This window comes from Bactrocera latifrons, unplaced genomic scaffold (assembly GCF_001853355.1).
Source record: "Bactrocera latifrons isolate USDA-ARS-PBARC rearing strain unplaced genomic scaffold, ASM185335v1 scaffold_120, whole genome shotgun sequence".
NCBI classification, from domain to species: Eukaryota; Metazoa; Arthropoda; class Insecta; order Diptera; family Tephritidae; genus Bactrocera; species Bactrocera latifrons.
The window spans coordinates 276,260-293,475 of record NW_017534631.1 but is presented as its reverse complement, the minus strand read 5'-3'; the positions used below and the strand labels follow the sequence as shown (position 1 = coordinate 293,475).

Here is a 17,216-nt window from a genome sequence, read left to right as displayed (position 1 = left end):
AATAAAAAAAATTATAAAAAAACAAAAAAAATTAATAATATGCCTTATAAGCAATAGCTTGCTTGTTAAATATAAATTTTGAATTTTTGAATAAGTTTTTAATTCTAAACGCCGTTTATTTACAGTAATGCAATGATGCTGCTGCTTTTCTTGCTGATTTTTGATTTTTGCGTGCTGTAACCTACAGTTTAGCTGTAATTTTGAAGCATTATTGGCATGAAGAAACATTTTTGCATTTAATTTCTTATTTATTGCTGAAAAAATTTCGAAATTTTTACTTTACACTTTATGCACTTAAAAGCATACAGAAGCATATATACAACTTGCACATATGTATATGTGTGTAAAAAATACCAATTTTCATTACTTTACTTTAAAGTGTTTTTTTTTTCGTTTGGCCATCGCATACATGCATACGTGCTAGCCACCAAAGTACTAGAGCCATATTCGAATTTTATTTAAAAAAATTTTCTGTTACCAACTAATTTACATACACAAACATTTTGGCTTTACATTAGCATATCGTACCTAAATATATACATGCGCTTATAGTTAACATCGAAGAAATTGCAAGTGGTGCTGCTGTTTGGGGGTGCGCCAGCTCTTGTCATTAACTACTTTTATATATTATCATTAAATCATATAGTTTAGTTGTCAGCTTAAAAATATAGCATTAGACTAATTTTGAAAAGGTTTGTCAAGTATCTTTTTCTTACATTTTAGGCATATTTTATTCAAATTCGACGCTATCAAGTGATTTGAGCGACAAGTAATTGTATAAATAGCATTCAATTAATTATATAAATAAACAAATAATACTAAAGTGTGTTAAATAAATATGTTTAATACAAGTTAAAAGCATACAAACGAGGAGTACATTATATAATTATGCTAGCAAATAAAATATTTCAAGGAGAATCGCATCAAATCGCGCCTCACATTTGTTCATTATTACATTGGTCAATTAAGTAACATATTTACAGATTTGTTAGTGTGTGTGTGTGTGTGTGAGAATGAATGTATATACATATATGTACATATATATATATATGTATGTATATTTAATGAATATATAGATGTATATTCAACACGATTAGCATGTATGTATGTTCCAATTCCATAATTTGTCTATTCAATAGTGCCACTGCACAGCTACATATATAATATTCTTTGTAAAATAAAATAGAAAAAAACTATAAAAAATAGTATTTAAACACTTTACTGTCATGGCTATTTATTGGGTAACTGTAATAGCTTGCAGTTGTAATTATAACTACCATCTATGTATGTGTGTGTAGTGAACACGTGCATGTCGCTGCAATGCATGAATAACGCATTCCGTCAAAAAGATTTATTTTCTAACAAATAACTCAAAAATCATTAACTGCACATTTTGCGCCAACGTTAATGTGCTTGTTGTTGCAAAAACAGCTTGGTTTAAGCGTAAAAACCATATGTAAGCGTATTTTTTGGGTTACGTCTCTAAGCAACCGCGTTGCCTGGCGCGTCAATTTTATACTCTATATATGTATTTGTTGTTGTAGTGGGCTTGTCGCTATTCAGCTACTGCATTTATCACTTATTTAGTGCCTAACGCCTACTGTCTCGTGAACATTTGCTCAATATTGGCTTTTTGTAAATCGAACGCGTTGCAAAAACGGAAACAGAATTTCGAAAACAACGTTTGTACAAAAATCTATAAATTTATGTTGTATAACTTACAAAATACACCACTAAACACGTTTTTGTTTACTAACTTCAGTTATCGCATATTTTTTAACACTTTTCTTTTTTGGAAATCTCATTTAATTACTATTTCAATTTACTGTACTGCAGTTTAGGCGCTTTCTTAAGTTTTGCTCAAATATTTTCGAGTTGGCTTAATAGCGCCGTTCTACACATATACTACTACTTCTTTCGTCTCACTGCCCTTTATGTGTTTATATACATTTGTTTGTTGTGTAAAACAAATTTATAAAATATTCAACTTATTTTATATAAATATGCCTGCATTGCCACTTTGTTCCATTTCCATTACAGTGCGGTGTTCATCACTCTTTATAAAGGTTGTCTGATTTGTGGAATATATTGAATACAATGTTTTCTTTTTCGTTTTGTTGTTGCTTTATGGCGGTTGTGTGCTATTTATTCCAAGTAAATACTAACGTAGTTGATTTCTGTGGAACAATGGAAAGGATTAGAAAGAAAGAATTAGTGGAATATACGTTAAATATTATAGTTTACAGAATATTATATAAATTTGTATTGTATATGTAAACAATATTTAATAAAATCTATTAAATTATTACTTTATATAAATGAAATTTACTCTGAATGCATACTTTTAGCTGTACATTGGCCTTAATATAAAATGCTGTCAACAAAAAAAATCAACGCCGATTTGCGAAAACAATCAAATATTATGGAAAAAAAATTAGCAAAACGACTTTTTAAAGCAAATGGCCAAAAAAATACAGTTAACTCTGAACGGGCTTCGTTTTTTGCACCTGTTTGCAAATCATGATGATTATTAGTCGAATCGACACGTCCAGGATTTAGAAGGTTTTCTAATTTATATTAATTTATGTCACAAAAAAGGCAATTAATATTTTTACTATACCTTCTTCTATTAGTTATTTATTGTAATAACATTATAAAAAGGTTAAAGATGAGAAGAAGCATTCCCACGATTTCAACCATTCCAGCAAGAAAATAAAAACAATATATTTTAAACAAAAATAATGTCGCAATGCCTGGAACTACGGTAAAGTTGAAGAAAATTTTTTCAAGAAATTGCGATTGTCCGAAAAAAAGCTATTTCGTACCTTTTTTTCACTGTTTAAAGTTTTTGAAAAATAGTAAAAATTTAGTTTTGGTTATATGGATAGTTCCAGGCATAGACAAGTCTATACAGAAAGCTCTAAAACTTGTTGAATGTTTCGAATTTTTGAAAAATATTTTTTAAAAATTTAATTTGGTGATATGGATAGTTCCAGACATAGGCAAGTCTATAAAAAAAAAAAACTTTCATAACATTTTTTCTACATATTCTGAACTCAATTTGAAATGGTGGTTAATAATTTATTTGTGGCAATCTATAAAAAAAAATTTCCTTTTCATAATACTTGTAACTGATTTTCATCGGTCAGTTGGTGACTCTATGTTAGTGACATGACAAATTTAATGAAAATATCTCGTCATTTAAAAAAATTTCCATACAAGCACTTCATTTTAACCGATCAGTTTGTATGAGAGCTATATTCTATAGTGATTCGATATAAGCGATATACCGCAAACGAGCAGCTTCTTCGGGAGAAAAGGACGTATGCAACATATCTCTAAGGCTGAGACTAGCCATGAATATACAGACAGACAGACGGTCATCGCTAAATCGGCTCATTTCGTCATTTATACACATACATGTATACTTTAAAGGGTGTCCGACTTTACCTGTTGGGAGTTACAAACTTTGTGGCAAAGGGGTATATTAACCCTTCAATTTTGTAGCGCTACTTTACCGCGCAAACTATATACACTGCATTAAAATAGAAAATCAAAGCCGCAGCATTTATTTCAGCCATGCACAACTAAGAATACGATATTAAACTATGAATCTTATATATACATATATAAACGCTCTACACCAGATTCAACAAATGAATGACGGCTTAAACAGATTTACAAAAAAACTAAATAAAAAGAATAAAAAAAAAAAAAAAATACTAAAAAATAATCATAAAATATTAAAAATAAATAAGTAATATTTTTGAATTCGCCAATATGCACATGTACATTTTTGTTTAGTTTCAATTTTCAGGCCGCTCAGGAATTTTCGTTTCTGGGTTTTGTTTTGTTTCAATACAGAAAGTATACGCAAGCAACAACAGCACAAATGGTGTTGCCATTGTAATAGTAATTTATTTACAGTTAATTATAAGTAGTAGTTTAGGAAATGTGGAGTATACTAACTTTTCGCCGTCGAGAGGAGAAATTGTCAACAATTGCAACAATTAATTGCCCAAAGCATAAGCATTACACAACAAATGAAATGTACCTCACAATTATGGATGGAAAAAGTCAACTCAAAATAGTGTTCGCTGTACATTTCATTGGCGATGATGATGCTTAACATTACAATATGATGGATTCGATACTGATACGAGTGGAGTGGAGTACAGTGAAGTGGAGTGGAGTGAAGTCAAGTGGAATCGAGTAGAGTGGAGTGGAGTGGAGTGGAGTGGAGTGGAGCGAAGTGGTTGCGACGCATAAGTTTGCTGGCTTCCTTGTTGTTGGATTGTATCAAGGATGTTGATGGTGGTGATGATGATGATGTTTGTTGTTGTTGTTGTTGGTGGTGGTGGTGTTGGTAGAACGATGAAGTACACGTACGCAGCTACGCATTATTTACACAAGCACTAACGTTTAACGTTCACTCTATTTCCAAGCGTTTACACACTACGTACTGGCTGCTACACAAAGGACGCGTTAACGAAACTCCAACTTTTTTCCGTAGCTTAGTCAATCCGTTTGTTGGGTTCGAAAACTTAACGCATACTATAAAACGTTCTACCAAAGTGGTCCATTTATCTGGGCCGTTGTCTGTTAAGAATACACAAAATGAAACAAAACAAATTCAAAATTTACGAAATTTCATACAAAGCAGAGACAAACAACTACACTTTTTTGCTTGTTGTTTTACAAAAGTTGTCTCAATATTACATACATATATACTGGGTGTGGATGTGTTAATATATGGAAATAACAGCTGTAATGTATACAATAAACTTAGTACTTGAGCGACAATTAAATATATTGTTAGGTATGAGTTTGTTTGTCAAATAATTGCTGATAACTTGAAATTGCAAACAATTGATTTATGGCTCATAAATCTGTTATAATTTATACTTTAATTAACTCCATGTACATATGCACTTTTTATACGGACAATAGCGTTTAATAGAGAATAGATGTTAGAGGTGTGGGATTTTATGGTTTTCGTTGTTCACCGCAAGCCGACGGCGCATTATATTGTATAAGTGGGTTGCATGGATTTTATATTTGCAGTGCACTTCAAAATGATTTATTGGTGCGAAATATTAACATGTTGTGCTGACAATGTAAGCCGCAGAGACATTGTATAGCTCTTCACAATTACTTACAACTAAAAAAAAAAAACTTTATTTGTATTAAAACAAAAAATAAAAAAAAACACCTTTCGTAAAGTACTTAGAAGTGTTGAATAATTAATTTACAACGCCTTAAACTCAAGTTTAACGGTCACTTTGATATTTAGTGTTAAGCTAATCTTCACAAATGAAGCAAGTTGCATACAAGAACTTGATTTTTATCGGTCGATTTATATGGCAGCTATACGCTAGAGTGGTCCGATCTAAACAATTTAAACAATACAATATACCATTGACTCTAACAATAATCAATGTCGAGTTTCATTAAAATATCTTGATAATTAAAAATGTTTTCTATACAAAAACTTCAGTTTGATCGATCGGTTTGTATGGCAGCTCTAAGCTAAAACAGTCCGATGTGAAGAATTTATTCAGATATTGTACCATTTGACTCTCCCCATAAACTATGCCAAATTTCGTGAAAATATCTTGACAAGTAAACAAGTTTACCATACAAAAACATCAGTTTGATCGATCGGTTGGTATGGCAGCTCTAAGCTATAACAGTCCGATCTGAACAATTTATTCTGAGATTGCACCGTTGACTCTACCAATAAACTATACCGAATTTCGTGAAAATATTTTGACAAGTAAACAAGTTTAGCATACAAAAACTTCAGTTTGATCGATCGGTTTGTATGGCAGCTCTTAGCTATAACAGTCCGATCTGAACAATTTATTCTGAGATTGCACGGTTGACTCTACCAAAAAACTATACCGAATTTCGGGAAGATATCTTGACAAATAAAAACATTTTCTAATCAAAAACTTGATTTTGATCCGTCAATTTCCATGACAGCTTTACGCTAGAGTGGACCGATCTGAACAATTTAATCATGTAGCTACTCAAAACTTCGAATACATAAAAGCACAAAACATTTTGAAGTGCACTGCAATACGGCGACACACTGGTGAATATAGAATAATTCGATTTTCGTACTCACCTAAAGTACTGCTCGTGCAGGGACTGTCGCTGGAATTCAGCAGCCTGCAAATACTGTAAAACAAATATATGTAATTGATAATGTAAATATATTGAATATTAGTGGGAGGAAACCTGTAGCTGATCAGCGTAGGACATGCGCAACAAAACATCCGGTTCTCTAGGCATAAGCATACTTGGCCGTGGATACTGGCCAACATTCGCTGCATATGCAAGTAGAAAAGAAAAATAAAGAAAGGCAAGTGTTAGTTGGTTACATGCACTTTTGGCCAATGCGATATGCATCGCTGGCACGTATTTTATATACAAACTCACGTGGCAGTTGAAATCCGGCCTCCGGTGGTTGCGGCTGTGAAGGCAAAGGCAAATGTAAATGAGTATGAGAGTGTGCATGATATTCTCTCGTCAATCGTATCTGAAATTTTAAATTTTCAAAAACGTAGCGAATTGTTTTGAGTGTGTTTTTTTGCTTTGCATTTTTTAGGCGGGGTTTGTTTTGATTTTGATTTGTTTTTTCATTTGCAATTGTTGCGTTACTTTTTTTTTAAGTTAAAAAAAAATTACAACTATTTTTGATGAATTTACGAAAAATGAGTATTGGATGCATTTTAAATGTTAGCTTAGCTTTCGGTTTTGATTTGATTAGTTGTTAATTCGAGTAAAATGGCGGGCAAAATGGTGCAAGAGCCAATTGCTGTAAATGCTTAGCGTTAGAAAAAAAATTCCAAATGAGTTTACAATGATTAATATGAAATAAAAAATGTTTGGCAAGACAAACACATAAATGCTTGCGACTTTTCAAAATTTTCAAAAATCGCACAGACACTCGGCAGATGAACTGTGATAAAATGTTGGCGAAACACAAAGGAACCCACACAAACTTGCAAACAGACAATAATAATAATAATCGAAAAAATGGGCAGCGTCAAGCTGGCTTTATGTTACTTTATGATTTTTCAGTTGAATTATGATTTTTGTTTAATTACATTACCGTTAAGTGTTAAATGTCGCCAATTAGTGTTAAACAAAAGTTTAATATGCAAATTTTTCACAAGTGATTTGAGCGGTTGTTAAATATGAATGCACGAATACAGACACACGCACACACACAAACATTTTTATACAATATTTTATTTTTTGTTTTAATATTTTTCTTTTTGTTCTGGTTAATTCGCAAATTTTGAAATTTTCTTCCAAATACGATTGAAAGTTTGATTTGATATGTCCTTAAATTGAATCGATACGTTACGATATGTGTGATGACAGTATGATACGATATCGATTTCGTGAACATATGATAAATGTGTGTAATATTCAAATATAATTTTGAGATAACAATAATGCAATAATGATAACGATGACTTTGTTGTAATACATAGTTATTGTAGGTGCTATTTTATTTATATATTTTTTGATATTGTTTTAGCAACTAATTGTATATATATTTACCATATGCTCGCCGGGATCTAAGCCAACATGATGTGGCGGCGGTATGCCCAGGCGCTCGCGCTCCATTTGTGAAATAGCCGCAGGATTGGCGTACAGCGGGAACTGTGATGGATGTATGCCACTGTGTGTGTGCAAATAAATAAATAATTAAATAAATAATTAAATAAAAAATTAAATAAATTATATTAAATAAATATATTACACAGCATAAGCAACTACTTTTTTTTATAGGTTATGTTACACTTACCGTCTGTAGTATTCCATCCAATGCGGATCCATGCGCGACTGACTGGCGGCGGCCGCTTGTGCGTTCTTTATTTCTTCCAATTCCCTAAAAATATATTTAACGCCATTAATAAAATTCGTTAAATGGAAAATTCAAAATCGAGTAGCGTAGAAAGAAAGCAATAAAATATACACATCAACAACTTTTGCGGTGGACAGGTTGACAAGGGAATTTTTTGCCAGAATGATAGAGGTGGAATGCATGGCGAAATGAATGGCGGGCATATATATGTATGAACAAATATTGTTGCATATAATTTGGTATAAATGAGAAAAGCAATGCGTAATAAGTGAAATATAGAGCAAAGTTAGCAAGCAAATGAAGTTGAAAATAAAATTAAAAAAAAAAAAAAAAACAAGGAAGACCTACATGCCAGCATACAGTAGTTTTTATAAATATTGACATATATTTTTTTCTAATTTATAATAAAATTTTTAATATTCTTCATGTATGTTTATCGATAGCGTTTACCCGAAAATAAAAAATTATATATTTCAAAAAATATTAAGCAAATATTATGTTTGTAAAATTTTGTTTAAAGTTTGAAAATCTTAAAGATATTTGGTGGATATGTTTTCGAATCAGCCATCGTTAAAAAAGGCTTTTTTACATTTTACTTTTCGCCAAAATAATTTCCAATCACTAATATCGAATTGAACAAATATAAATAAATGTTTAATCCCAATAATGATATTAAAAATGAAAACTGAAATTTTAATTCGAATTACCGAAAACATTGTTTTAATTGTTATTAAATTCTTAATACATAAAAAGTGTGTAAAATTAATAAAGAATTATTTACTAAAAAGATTATTAAAAAATGAACAGGGAGGGAAGGGCTAAGTTCGCGTGTAACCGAACATTTTATACTCTGTCAACTTGCAAAGATCAACGACCGGGAAATTTCTTCATTTAAAACTTTATACCCCACATTATGATTGATAGTCATAACTTCGAAGCCGTAGATAATTTCCTCTCTTTTGGAACCAGCATTAACACCAAAACCTACGTCAGCATCGAAATCCAACGCAGAATAACTCTTGCCAACTGGTGCTACTTCAGGACTGAGTGGACAATTGAGAACTAAAGTCCTCTCTCGACGAACAAAAAACACTCTATAAGTCACTCATAATTCCCGTCCTGCTATATGGTACAGAGGCTTGGACGATGACAACAACTGATGAGTCGTTGCGAGTTTCCGAGAAAAAAGTTCTCCGCGAATATCGCATGTGAGCTGTATGAGATATATGACGACATTGACATAGTTCAGCGAATTAAAAGACAGCGGCTGCGCTGGTTAGGTCATGTCGTACGTATGGACTAAAACACTCCAGCTCTGAAAGTATTGGACGCAGAACCCGCCGCTGGAAGCAGACGAAGATCTCCACTCCGTTGGAAGGACCAAAAGCAGAAGGATCTGGCTTCGCTTGGAATATCCAATTGGCGCCACGTAGCGAAAAGAAGAAACGACTGGCGCGCTGTTGTTAAATCGGCTATAATCGCGTAAGCGGTGTCTATTAAGAAGAAGAAGACAGACAAGTCACTCGGATTGCAACTGGTATCATCATCCTGACCATTTATATATATATAACGCTATATCTAATTCGCTTAGTTTTACCGTTAGGTGAACAAAACTATCATACTCTGTAACAACGTGTTGCAAGAGTATCGAAATAATACGATTTTTTTTGTAAGGATGTTATAGAAATAATAACAATATTGAATACATAAAAATCATAAGATTTTCACGAAATATTTTAACTATGCTGGCATGAAGAATTTAAAATTATAATTGAGTTTAAATATGATGCAAGAAGCAGATGTCATAAATAAATGTTTTAATATAAAATATAAATGAAGTGATAGATTAGTTGATAGATTAGTTGAGCAGGTATTATGATGGGAAGCTGTTCAAGCAGTTATTTGATATTACTCGATTTCTTTTTGGAGTTATATGTTTTTAGTAAATTAAAAATGATGCTGTTTAGGCAACTGTACCTCTCTCTACTATACATTGGCCCCATTGGGTGATGATATGGTACCATCTGTTCAACAGGGCTGAAATAATTCAAAAGAATACAGACGTATAAATTTTCAATTATTTCATTTCGTGGCGTAAAATACAAAATTACATACATACATACAGGCATATGCAAACGATCTATGCTAAAACTAAAAACAAGTATAGATGTGGAGATGTGAAAATAAGAAAAAAAAAATTATTAGAAATGAAATTTTCATGTATGACTTTAGTTTGTCAGTGAGACAACAAGGCCGAAATGGTTAAATTTTTGCCAAAAATGTTGCTAAACAAATTAAGAGAGTTAAAGGAATTTCATATTTTTTGCATTTTTTATTTAGATTTTACTTTTCGCCAAATTACTGTTCGAATATTTAAAATGAACTCTAAGGGAAAATTTGTATTATGCGCTGAACCTGCGCACAACATCGAATCTACATTTGCCACACTCACCTGAAAGCCACATGTGGCCTGGCGTACTCGGATAGCTGGCGCAGCGCTGGCGTATCCGCATATGGCGGTTTTAGTTCGGCCTTCAGTTTGGCCTGTTGGGCCGCCTGTTGTGCTGCGACAGCCTGTTGCTGCTGCTGTTGTTGCTGTTGCTGTTGTTGCTATATCGCAAATAAAATAATGTTAGCATGACTTAAAAAATGGTTTACTGCTTTAATACTCACTTGACGGCGCTCACGCTCCTTTTCGGCCAGCTTTCTGTCGCGCTCTTCACGCTTTCTCGCGAGTTTCGAGTCTGCCACTGGCTTGAAAATCAAATCCGTACGCGTGCAGGAGTTATAATCACCACGATCGATGTGACGCACAAAGCTATAAGAGTATAAGTATGAAAATGAATGGTCAGATTTGCCAAATAGTGTACTTCGGTCATGACTTACATAGCGGACTGCGAGCGATGGCATTCGGTGTCGTCAGGTTTGGCTTCGGGACTAGGACCACGCGGTATATTTTGCGTTGGGCTCGGGATTTCTGGCTCTGGATCGGGCTCGATGTCAATCGGTACTGCCATAGAGATAAATAGATAGATAATAAATAGAGATTTGTAAATTTAATGAAATGTACTTTAGACAGTTTAGTGAAACTTACAAGGCTCCGTCGGGTGATGTGGGCCGCCCAGATTAGCCGAGTGTGCGTGCGCTCGCAGTGCATCCATGTGCGACGTTGGCTTCATACCCATCGGTTGACCATCTTGGAATGGCGAGGAGTGCGGCGGTGGTGGATAACCGGCTAAATGTCCTCCTGGATAACCAGCTGGTTGCAGACCAGACGTCGGATGTGAACTGCCCGGCGGACCGCCACTGCTATTGCTGCCCTGCGGCGTCTTTGGTGTTGGGGGTTTGTTCTGTGCCTGTGCCTGCGCTTGCGCTTGTGCCTGTGCTTGAGCTTGAGCCTGAGCTTGTGCTTGTGCTGCCGCTTGTTGTTGTTGATGCTGATGATGTTGTTGCTGTTGTTTTAACTGGTGAGCAGCTACTGCTTGCTTTTCGGCCGCTGCCGCTGCTGCAGCTGCCATTGCTGGATCGTCGGGACGTGTGGGCGGCGGTCCTGGTAGACCAGGATGATGTCCACCTAGCACCGAAGCTGGGTCAAGTGGTCCACCAGGGGGCGGTGGTTTCATGTAGGCTGTGGGGAAACCAGGTCCGTATGGTCCGTAGCCATAATTGAAGGGATTGTGATGATGCGGGGAGTAGAACATTGAGGGATGTAAAAGTGGATGAGGATATGGCGACTGACCGGGATGTACGGCTATTTGCGGTATACCAGCGCCTGTCGGAATTAATGGCAATGGCAGTGGCATTTGTGGGTGTCGGATGACAGGCGGTGAAGCGCCAGGCCTTAAATGCGGTGGCGGTGAAGTGCCCAGTACGCGTTGATTCGGTTGAGGGCAATACATTTTGCTTAATGGACTGGCCATCAACGTGGAAGCGCTGGATACTGGTGGAGGTGTCATGTGCGGTGATTGCTGTCGTAAGAGTGCATGACGATCTCGCTCTGCAACTGCGGCAGCCGCTGCCGATAGTGCCGATGACGACGGATGATGGCTGAGTGGACTTTGCGGTACCGGATGTAGCGGACTCTGTCGACTCAAGCTACCAACACTCGAAGCAGGCGATGTTGAACGATGCGCAGCGTTTGTACCAGGTGTACCGCTATTTCCAGGCAATCCCGCACTGCCACCGCCGCCGATGCTTTGTGGTCCACCAATATTGGAGTTAGGTCCTTGCACGCTCGGGCTAGCGCGACTAAAGGCAGATGATGGCACAGTATTCGTGCTTGTTGCCGTACTGACTGACGTTGTGGTAGAAGACAGACTACCAGAAACGGATGAATGTGGCGGTGCAGACGAGGAATGCGGTGGTGCAATATGTGATGGCGGTGTGCGTCTACTGAGCGGCGACTCTGGCATGCCAGTCAAAGATGGTGGCCCAGCCAATAGAGCGATTGGACCACCACCACCCGGACCCAATCCAGCCATTGAGTGCGATAACATTGGATGTCCCGGATGGCCAACGCCAGCGACAGCAGCATGTGCTGGATGACCAGGCGGCAAATGCGCTAGATGTGGATGTATGGGCATAGGATGACCAATGAGGCCTGGTGGTGGATTTCCTGGCATACCGGTTAAGGGAGAACTGCGGTGTGCATGCGGTGACTGTTGTGGTGGCATCGATGCTTGCGACGTGGGTGGTTCACGTGGCGGTCCAGTCGGTGTGCCACTATTGATATTCATGCGCTCCTCGTGCAAATTGCGCGACTGCGGTTGCTGTGCTGGAGACGGTGTGCGCACTGTGCTTGATTGCAATGGCTGTGGTGGCATTTGATGTGTAGGTGGCGGCGGACCACCTCTCGGGTCATGACCTTGTAATGTGAGTGGAATTGGGGTATGCGGATGCATACCAGCGGGCATATCTGGATGCTGACGATGCAACTGTTGCAGGTGACTGGGCGGGAGGTGCTGGGGATGTAAGCCTGACGGTGCTACCGTTGACAATGGCGGAGGTGCCCCAACTGACGATGGTGGCATGGATGACGCTACAGACGACTGTGGGTGTGGTCCTTGTAATTGTTGCGAGTTGTTCGGGGATGGCGTAAGATGTGGATGATGCATTGAACTGGGTGGTGGTGGACCAGATGCACCAGGTGGTATGCCGGAATTCAACTGGCCATGAGATGGCGGTCCGTGGGGTGATACCAAATTTTGTGGATGCATGCCAGGTGGTAAACCACCACCTGCCGGTGAAGGCAAATGTGGTGATGGATGCGGAGATTGGAATTGCTGTTGCTGTGACGACGGCTGTGAACTACTATTGCTACCCTGACTGTCCTGACCTGGGGTCGAACGAGATGATGCATCTATTGGGCTTTCCGAAGGCGGGTATTTCATACCACCAGGCTCTTGAGTGCCGTAAGGCGAACTTTTAACCAGATTTTCCGCATACGGTGATGGTTTCATTGGACCACCATCATTTGAGCCTTGAGGCGGTGGCGGATACTTCAAATCTTGTGGCGCTCCATATTTTGCAGACATTGGATCGCCATACTTTAGCATTAGGCTTGACTCAAAAGCAGAACGCGCCAAAGGATGTTGCACCTCATGCTGATAGTGGGGCTTCGGCATCGCAATGCCGGGTGGCGGCGTAGCACCTGGTGGCGCACCGTGCGTAGATGGTGGTTGCGGATCTTGCGGTGCACCTGGGCCAACGTACTTCAAACCACCTATATCGGCCGGCTGACTGGTCGGTGGCGCATATTTGCTTTCAGCATTTGGCATATTATAAATATTTGAGCCCTTCATCTCAGGCAACTTTAGCTGCTCACCTGGAAAACCTTTCGGCGGTTGTTGATGTGCAGATAGATCGCCCGGATACTTGCCCGATTGTTCCAGGGCAAATTTCATATCATATTTACCCGCTGCTGCAGCAGCTGCTGCCGCCGCCGCCGCCGCCGCGGCTGCTGCTTGCATGTCTTGTACTGTGCCATACTTCATGGCGTGTTCCAGTGGAGGTGGTGGATACTTGATATCCTGCATTGCAAATTTGCCACCTTCATATTTGATGCCAGCAACAGCAGCAGCAGCAGCCGCCGCTGCAGACTCATTGTACTTCATTTCCATATCAACAGGATATTTGTGCGTTGGTGGAGGACCACCTAAGGGCATGCCCGACGGTGGCGGTGCGTTGTTATCATTACTTGGCATCGATTGTGGTGGCGGCGGTCCATACTTGAGTTGCCCATCTAAAATATATCCGGGTGGTGGTTGGACACCGGTTGGTGGTAGGTGCATATGCATGTGCGGCGGCTGTGGAGGCCCCTCTGGACCACCGCCTGAGTCATTCAGCGCTGAAGACATTGATGTCGGCGGCATGCCCACATTATTTTTGCATTCCTCGTTTTTAATCTCCACTTTAACCTTTAGATCTTGCGGTTCATTGCTGTTCTGATTGCAAGTAGCATCCATGGAATCATCCAAAGGTTCTTTCTTAATGAAAACTGCGGTTTCTTGCATATTCACATTAGTATTGTTTGGTGGCAATTGTTGTTGCTGCTGCTGTTGTTGCTGCATTGATTCTTGCTTCATATTGGCGATCTTCTTCATCATCTCTTGCTCCTTCGCTATATCGACGGCAACAGAATTGCTTTCCGACACATCCATTTTTTCTACAGTGTCTTTTCGTTCCGTAGACAATTCGCCGCGGCCAATCGAAGCATTTAAGGCTTCAACGGTAGCTATGGTCGGCACTTTCATGGGTGTTGGCGGCGCACTGACCACACTCATATTCTCCTCGTTAGCATTCGAGATGATCGGCTCTTTCGTTGCAACACTACCGGCATCGCTTGTTAGTGGCGCTACAGGCGCTTGTCCGCTAACTGGCGCTTGTATATTTGTTTCTTCATCCTCATTCTTGATCGTCTCTTTGGTGTCTTCAGCAGGCTTTTCTGATTTCTCAATAATATCCGCCTTGGAATCGCCATCTGTAGCACCACTATCTTCTTTGCCGGCGGAGCTATCTTTGCCCTCCTTTAACGGCTGTTCTACGGTATCAGTCGTATTTGACTCGGCATCATCCATTACCGAATCGGGTCGACTATCCGAATTCATGCTCTCTTCCGCCGGACTATCGGGTCGCTTACGCTTACCACTGTCCTTACTAAGGCTGCTGCCATCATCGGTGACATCACCACTGCCGCCGCCACTGCCAGAACCTGCGCTACCATCCACATCGGTGCGCTTCTTCTTGTTCGGCGTATCCTGCTTACCGCCCTTACGCTTATTCGCCGCCACCGTCGTTGTCGTATTATTCTCAGCGTTTGCGTTTGCTCCTTTAGTTGGTGTCTTTGGACTATCGGCTGCTGTTACTGTGTCGGGAGTTTCAGTACCACGTTTGGGTCGTTTACCATTCGCTACTTGCTCTTTTGTATTATTATTCTGTTGTTGTTGTTGCTGCTGTTTATTGCGTGTCCTCATTCTAGATGGTGATTCATCCCTTTTGTTTGTCAGACTGGAATCGCTGTCGCACTCGCTGATATCGTCCTCGGTTAGAGAACTATTCTCCTCCTTGGAGACAACGGGCGACGAGCGCGTCGAATCTGCCGCCGCTGACGCCGTCGTCGCCGTTTGTGGTTCCGGTGTATCCTCCTTCTTCGGAGGTGTATTACTAGCGCGTGTGACACGATTGCGACGCAAGGCACTTTGCCGGCGTCGACGATGCGGTCGATTATTATTGGCACCCGGTGTCTTCTTCCACAAATAGTAAAATTCCACCAATTCGGGTGTCTCTTTGTGCGGTAGTAAATCTTTGTGTATGCGAAAGAAATTCTTACCGAATTGCCGTAAGCCCTTAATGAATTTCTTTGTTTCGTCCTCCGTCCACTTTTTATCGATGCCCTTTGAAACGGGACACTTAACGAGCGCTTGTAGTGCTTTGCCTGGATCGTAACCAGAATCGTGTAACTTAAATAGGTGAAAAAGAGAGGAAGAGAGCACACCAAAAAATTAGTCAAAGACAAAATGCACTCTTTAACTATAAACATTAATGATTAAAATCGATAATTTGTAAGATAAGGATAACAAATATAAATATAAGGGTCGAGAACGCGTTAACGACGAACCAAATTGCGTGAACTGACGATCAGCACATCAATAAAATAAAGAAATTGGTGCTTGAGAATCGACAATTCACAGTCAGAGATCATTGAAAACCACAGCAAGATTGATTCCTCAATTCTTTCGAAAATTAGTATCGCGTTAACGTATGTAAAACAATGTTTCCGATAACTAGGACGTGTTACATGTCTTATTGCTGGCGATGACCCGGAAACAGACGACCAATCCATCAATCCGAATATCATAGCAAAGTCTAGCCGAAGCCGAAGAAACATGTTAAAACAGGTCTAAAATTTGTTTGTTATGTTGACTATCGACTACTGTATTAGCGTTGATGTTGAAAAAAAAAAAAATAATTGATTCACACAAAATCACTTTTCTTCCAGCTTAAAAACTAAAATTCCGACTCGTGTAAAAACTTTCACAGCATCCGGAAAACCAAACGTGCAAAATCATAAATAAAATAGCACATCGTAAGCAGCATTTCTCGTATAATATATTTTCTTCAGAATATCGCAATCATTCGGATTATTTTCAGCTATTCAGCGACCATAGCTTCGTTTACGTTTTGTTGACACATCACAATTATTATAATTTTTATTTTCATAAACTTGATTAATTTCCTAATTAAAATATTACGAATATATTTATTGATGGTATGTATAACGATCAATTAATCTAACTAATAAAACGGGTTCAATTGACTTCAAAAAAAATTATAGGATGTCCAATATATGCACACATAGATGGTATATTTGCATAACTGTAGTATGTTTGACACCGAACATTCAATGGCAATTAAATGCTTTAATGATTGGTTTCGCCATAAATTCTAATTTCTGTACAGCTGTGCATACACTTGTACACTCATTGATGTATGTGCATGTACTTATGTATGACCATACATTAGGGACATACTACAAGTTCTTAAAATATATTGATATTATGATTAAAAAACTTAGCAATTTCTTAAATATGAACTTAATATTGTGAAAACATACAACACGAACTGATTTTAATTCGACACCAAAAGCAGTTTCCGACATACACTTGTGCTCACATAATTAAGCCACTGCATAGCAAAACTACGTTTCTGAAAATAAATTCACCGAATTAGCTTTTCATTTGTATAACGGTATGCAAAAAAGTTCCGTTATATGTTAGGAAGTTGCTAAGATCATATTCAGAGAAATAAATATCGTGGTTGGCGAAAAAATTAA

General features: G+C 38.4%; 1 protein-coding gene across 6 annotated transcripts in view; it reads right to left on the bottom strand.

Annotated features, from left to right (window-relative positions):
* Positions 1-363: 363 nt before the first annotated feature.
* LOC108978352 (arginine-glutamic acid dipeptide repeats protein) overlaps positions 364-17,216 on the bottom strand; it is a 57,042-nt gene continuing 40,189 nt past the window's right edge. For 2 of the 6 annotated variants that reach the window (XM_018948584.1, XM_018948586.1), the window contains exons 5-16: positions 10,980-15,843; positions 10,772-10,895; positions 10,559-10,703; positions 10,338-10,495; positions 9,863-9,922; positions 7,826-7,909; positions 7,579-7,699; positions 6,445-6,544; positions 6,244-6,332; positions 6,131-6,183; positions 3,970-4,599; positions 364-2,177 (exon numbers count right to left, since the gene is read on the bottom strand). In XM_018948584.1, the coding sequence (XP_018804129.1) occupies positions 4,584-4,599; positions 6,131-6,183; positions 6,244-6,332; positions 6,445-6,544; positions 7,579-7,699; positions 7,826-7,909; positions 9,863-9,922; positions 10,338-10,495; positions 10,559-10,703; positions 10,772-10,895; positions 10,980-15,843 (5,814 nt within the window). In that variant the 3' untranslated portion in view covers positions 364-2,177; positions 3,970-4,583. The remainder of the gene's footprint in view (positions 2,178-3,969; positions 4,600-6,130; positions 6,184-6,243; positions 6,333-6,444; positions 6,545-7,578; positions 7,700-7,825; positions 7,910-9,862; positions 9,923-10,337; positions 10,496-10,558; positions 10,704-10,771; positions 10,896-10,979; positions 15,844-17,216) is intronic. The other 4 variants (XM_018948587.1, XM_018948589.1, XM_018948588.1 and 1 more) reach the window with 3 other exon arrangements.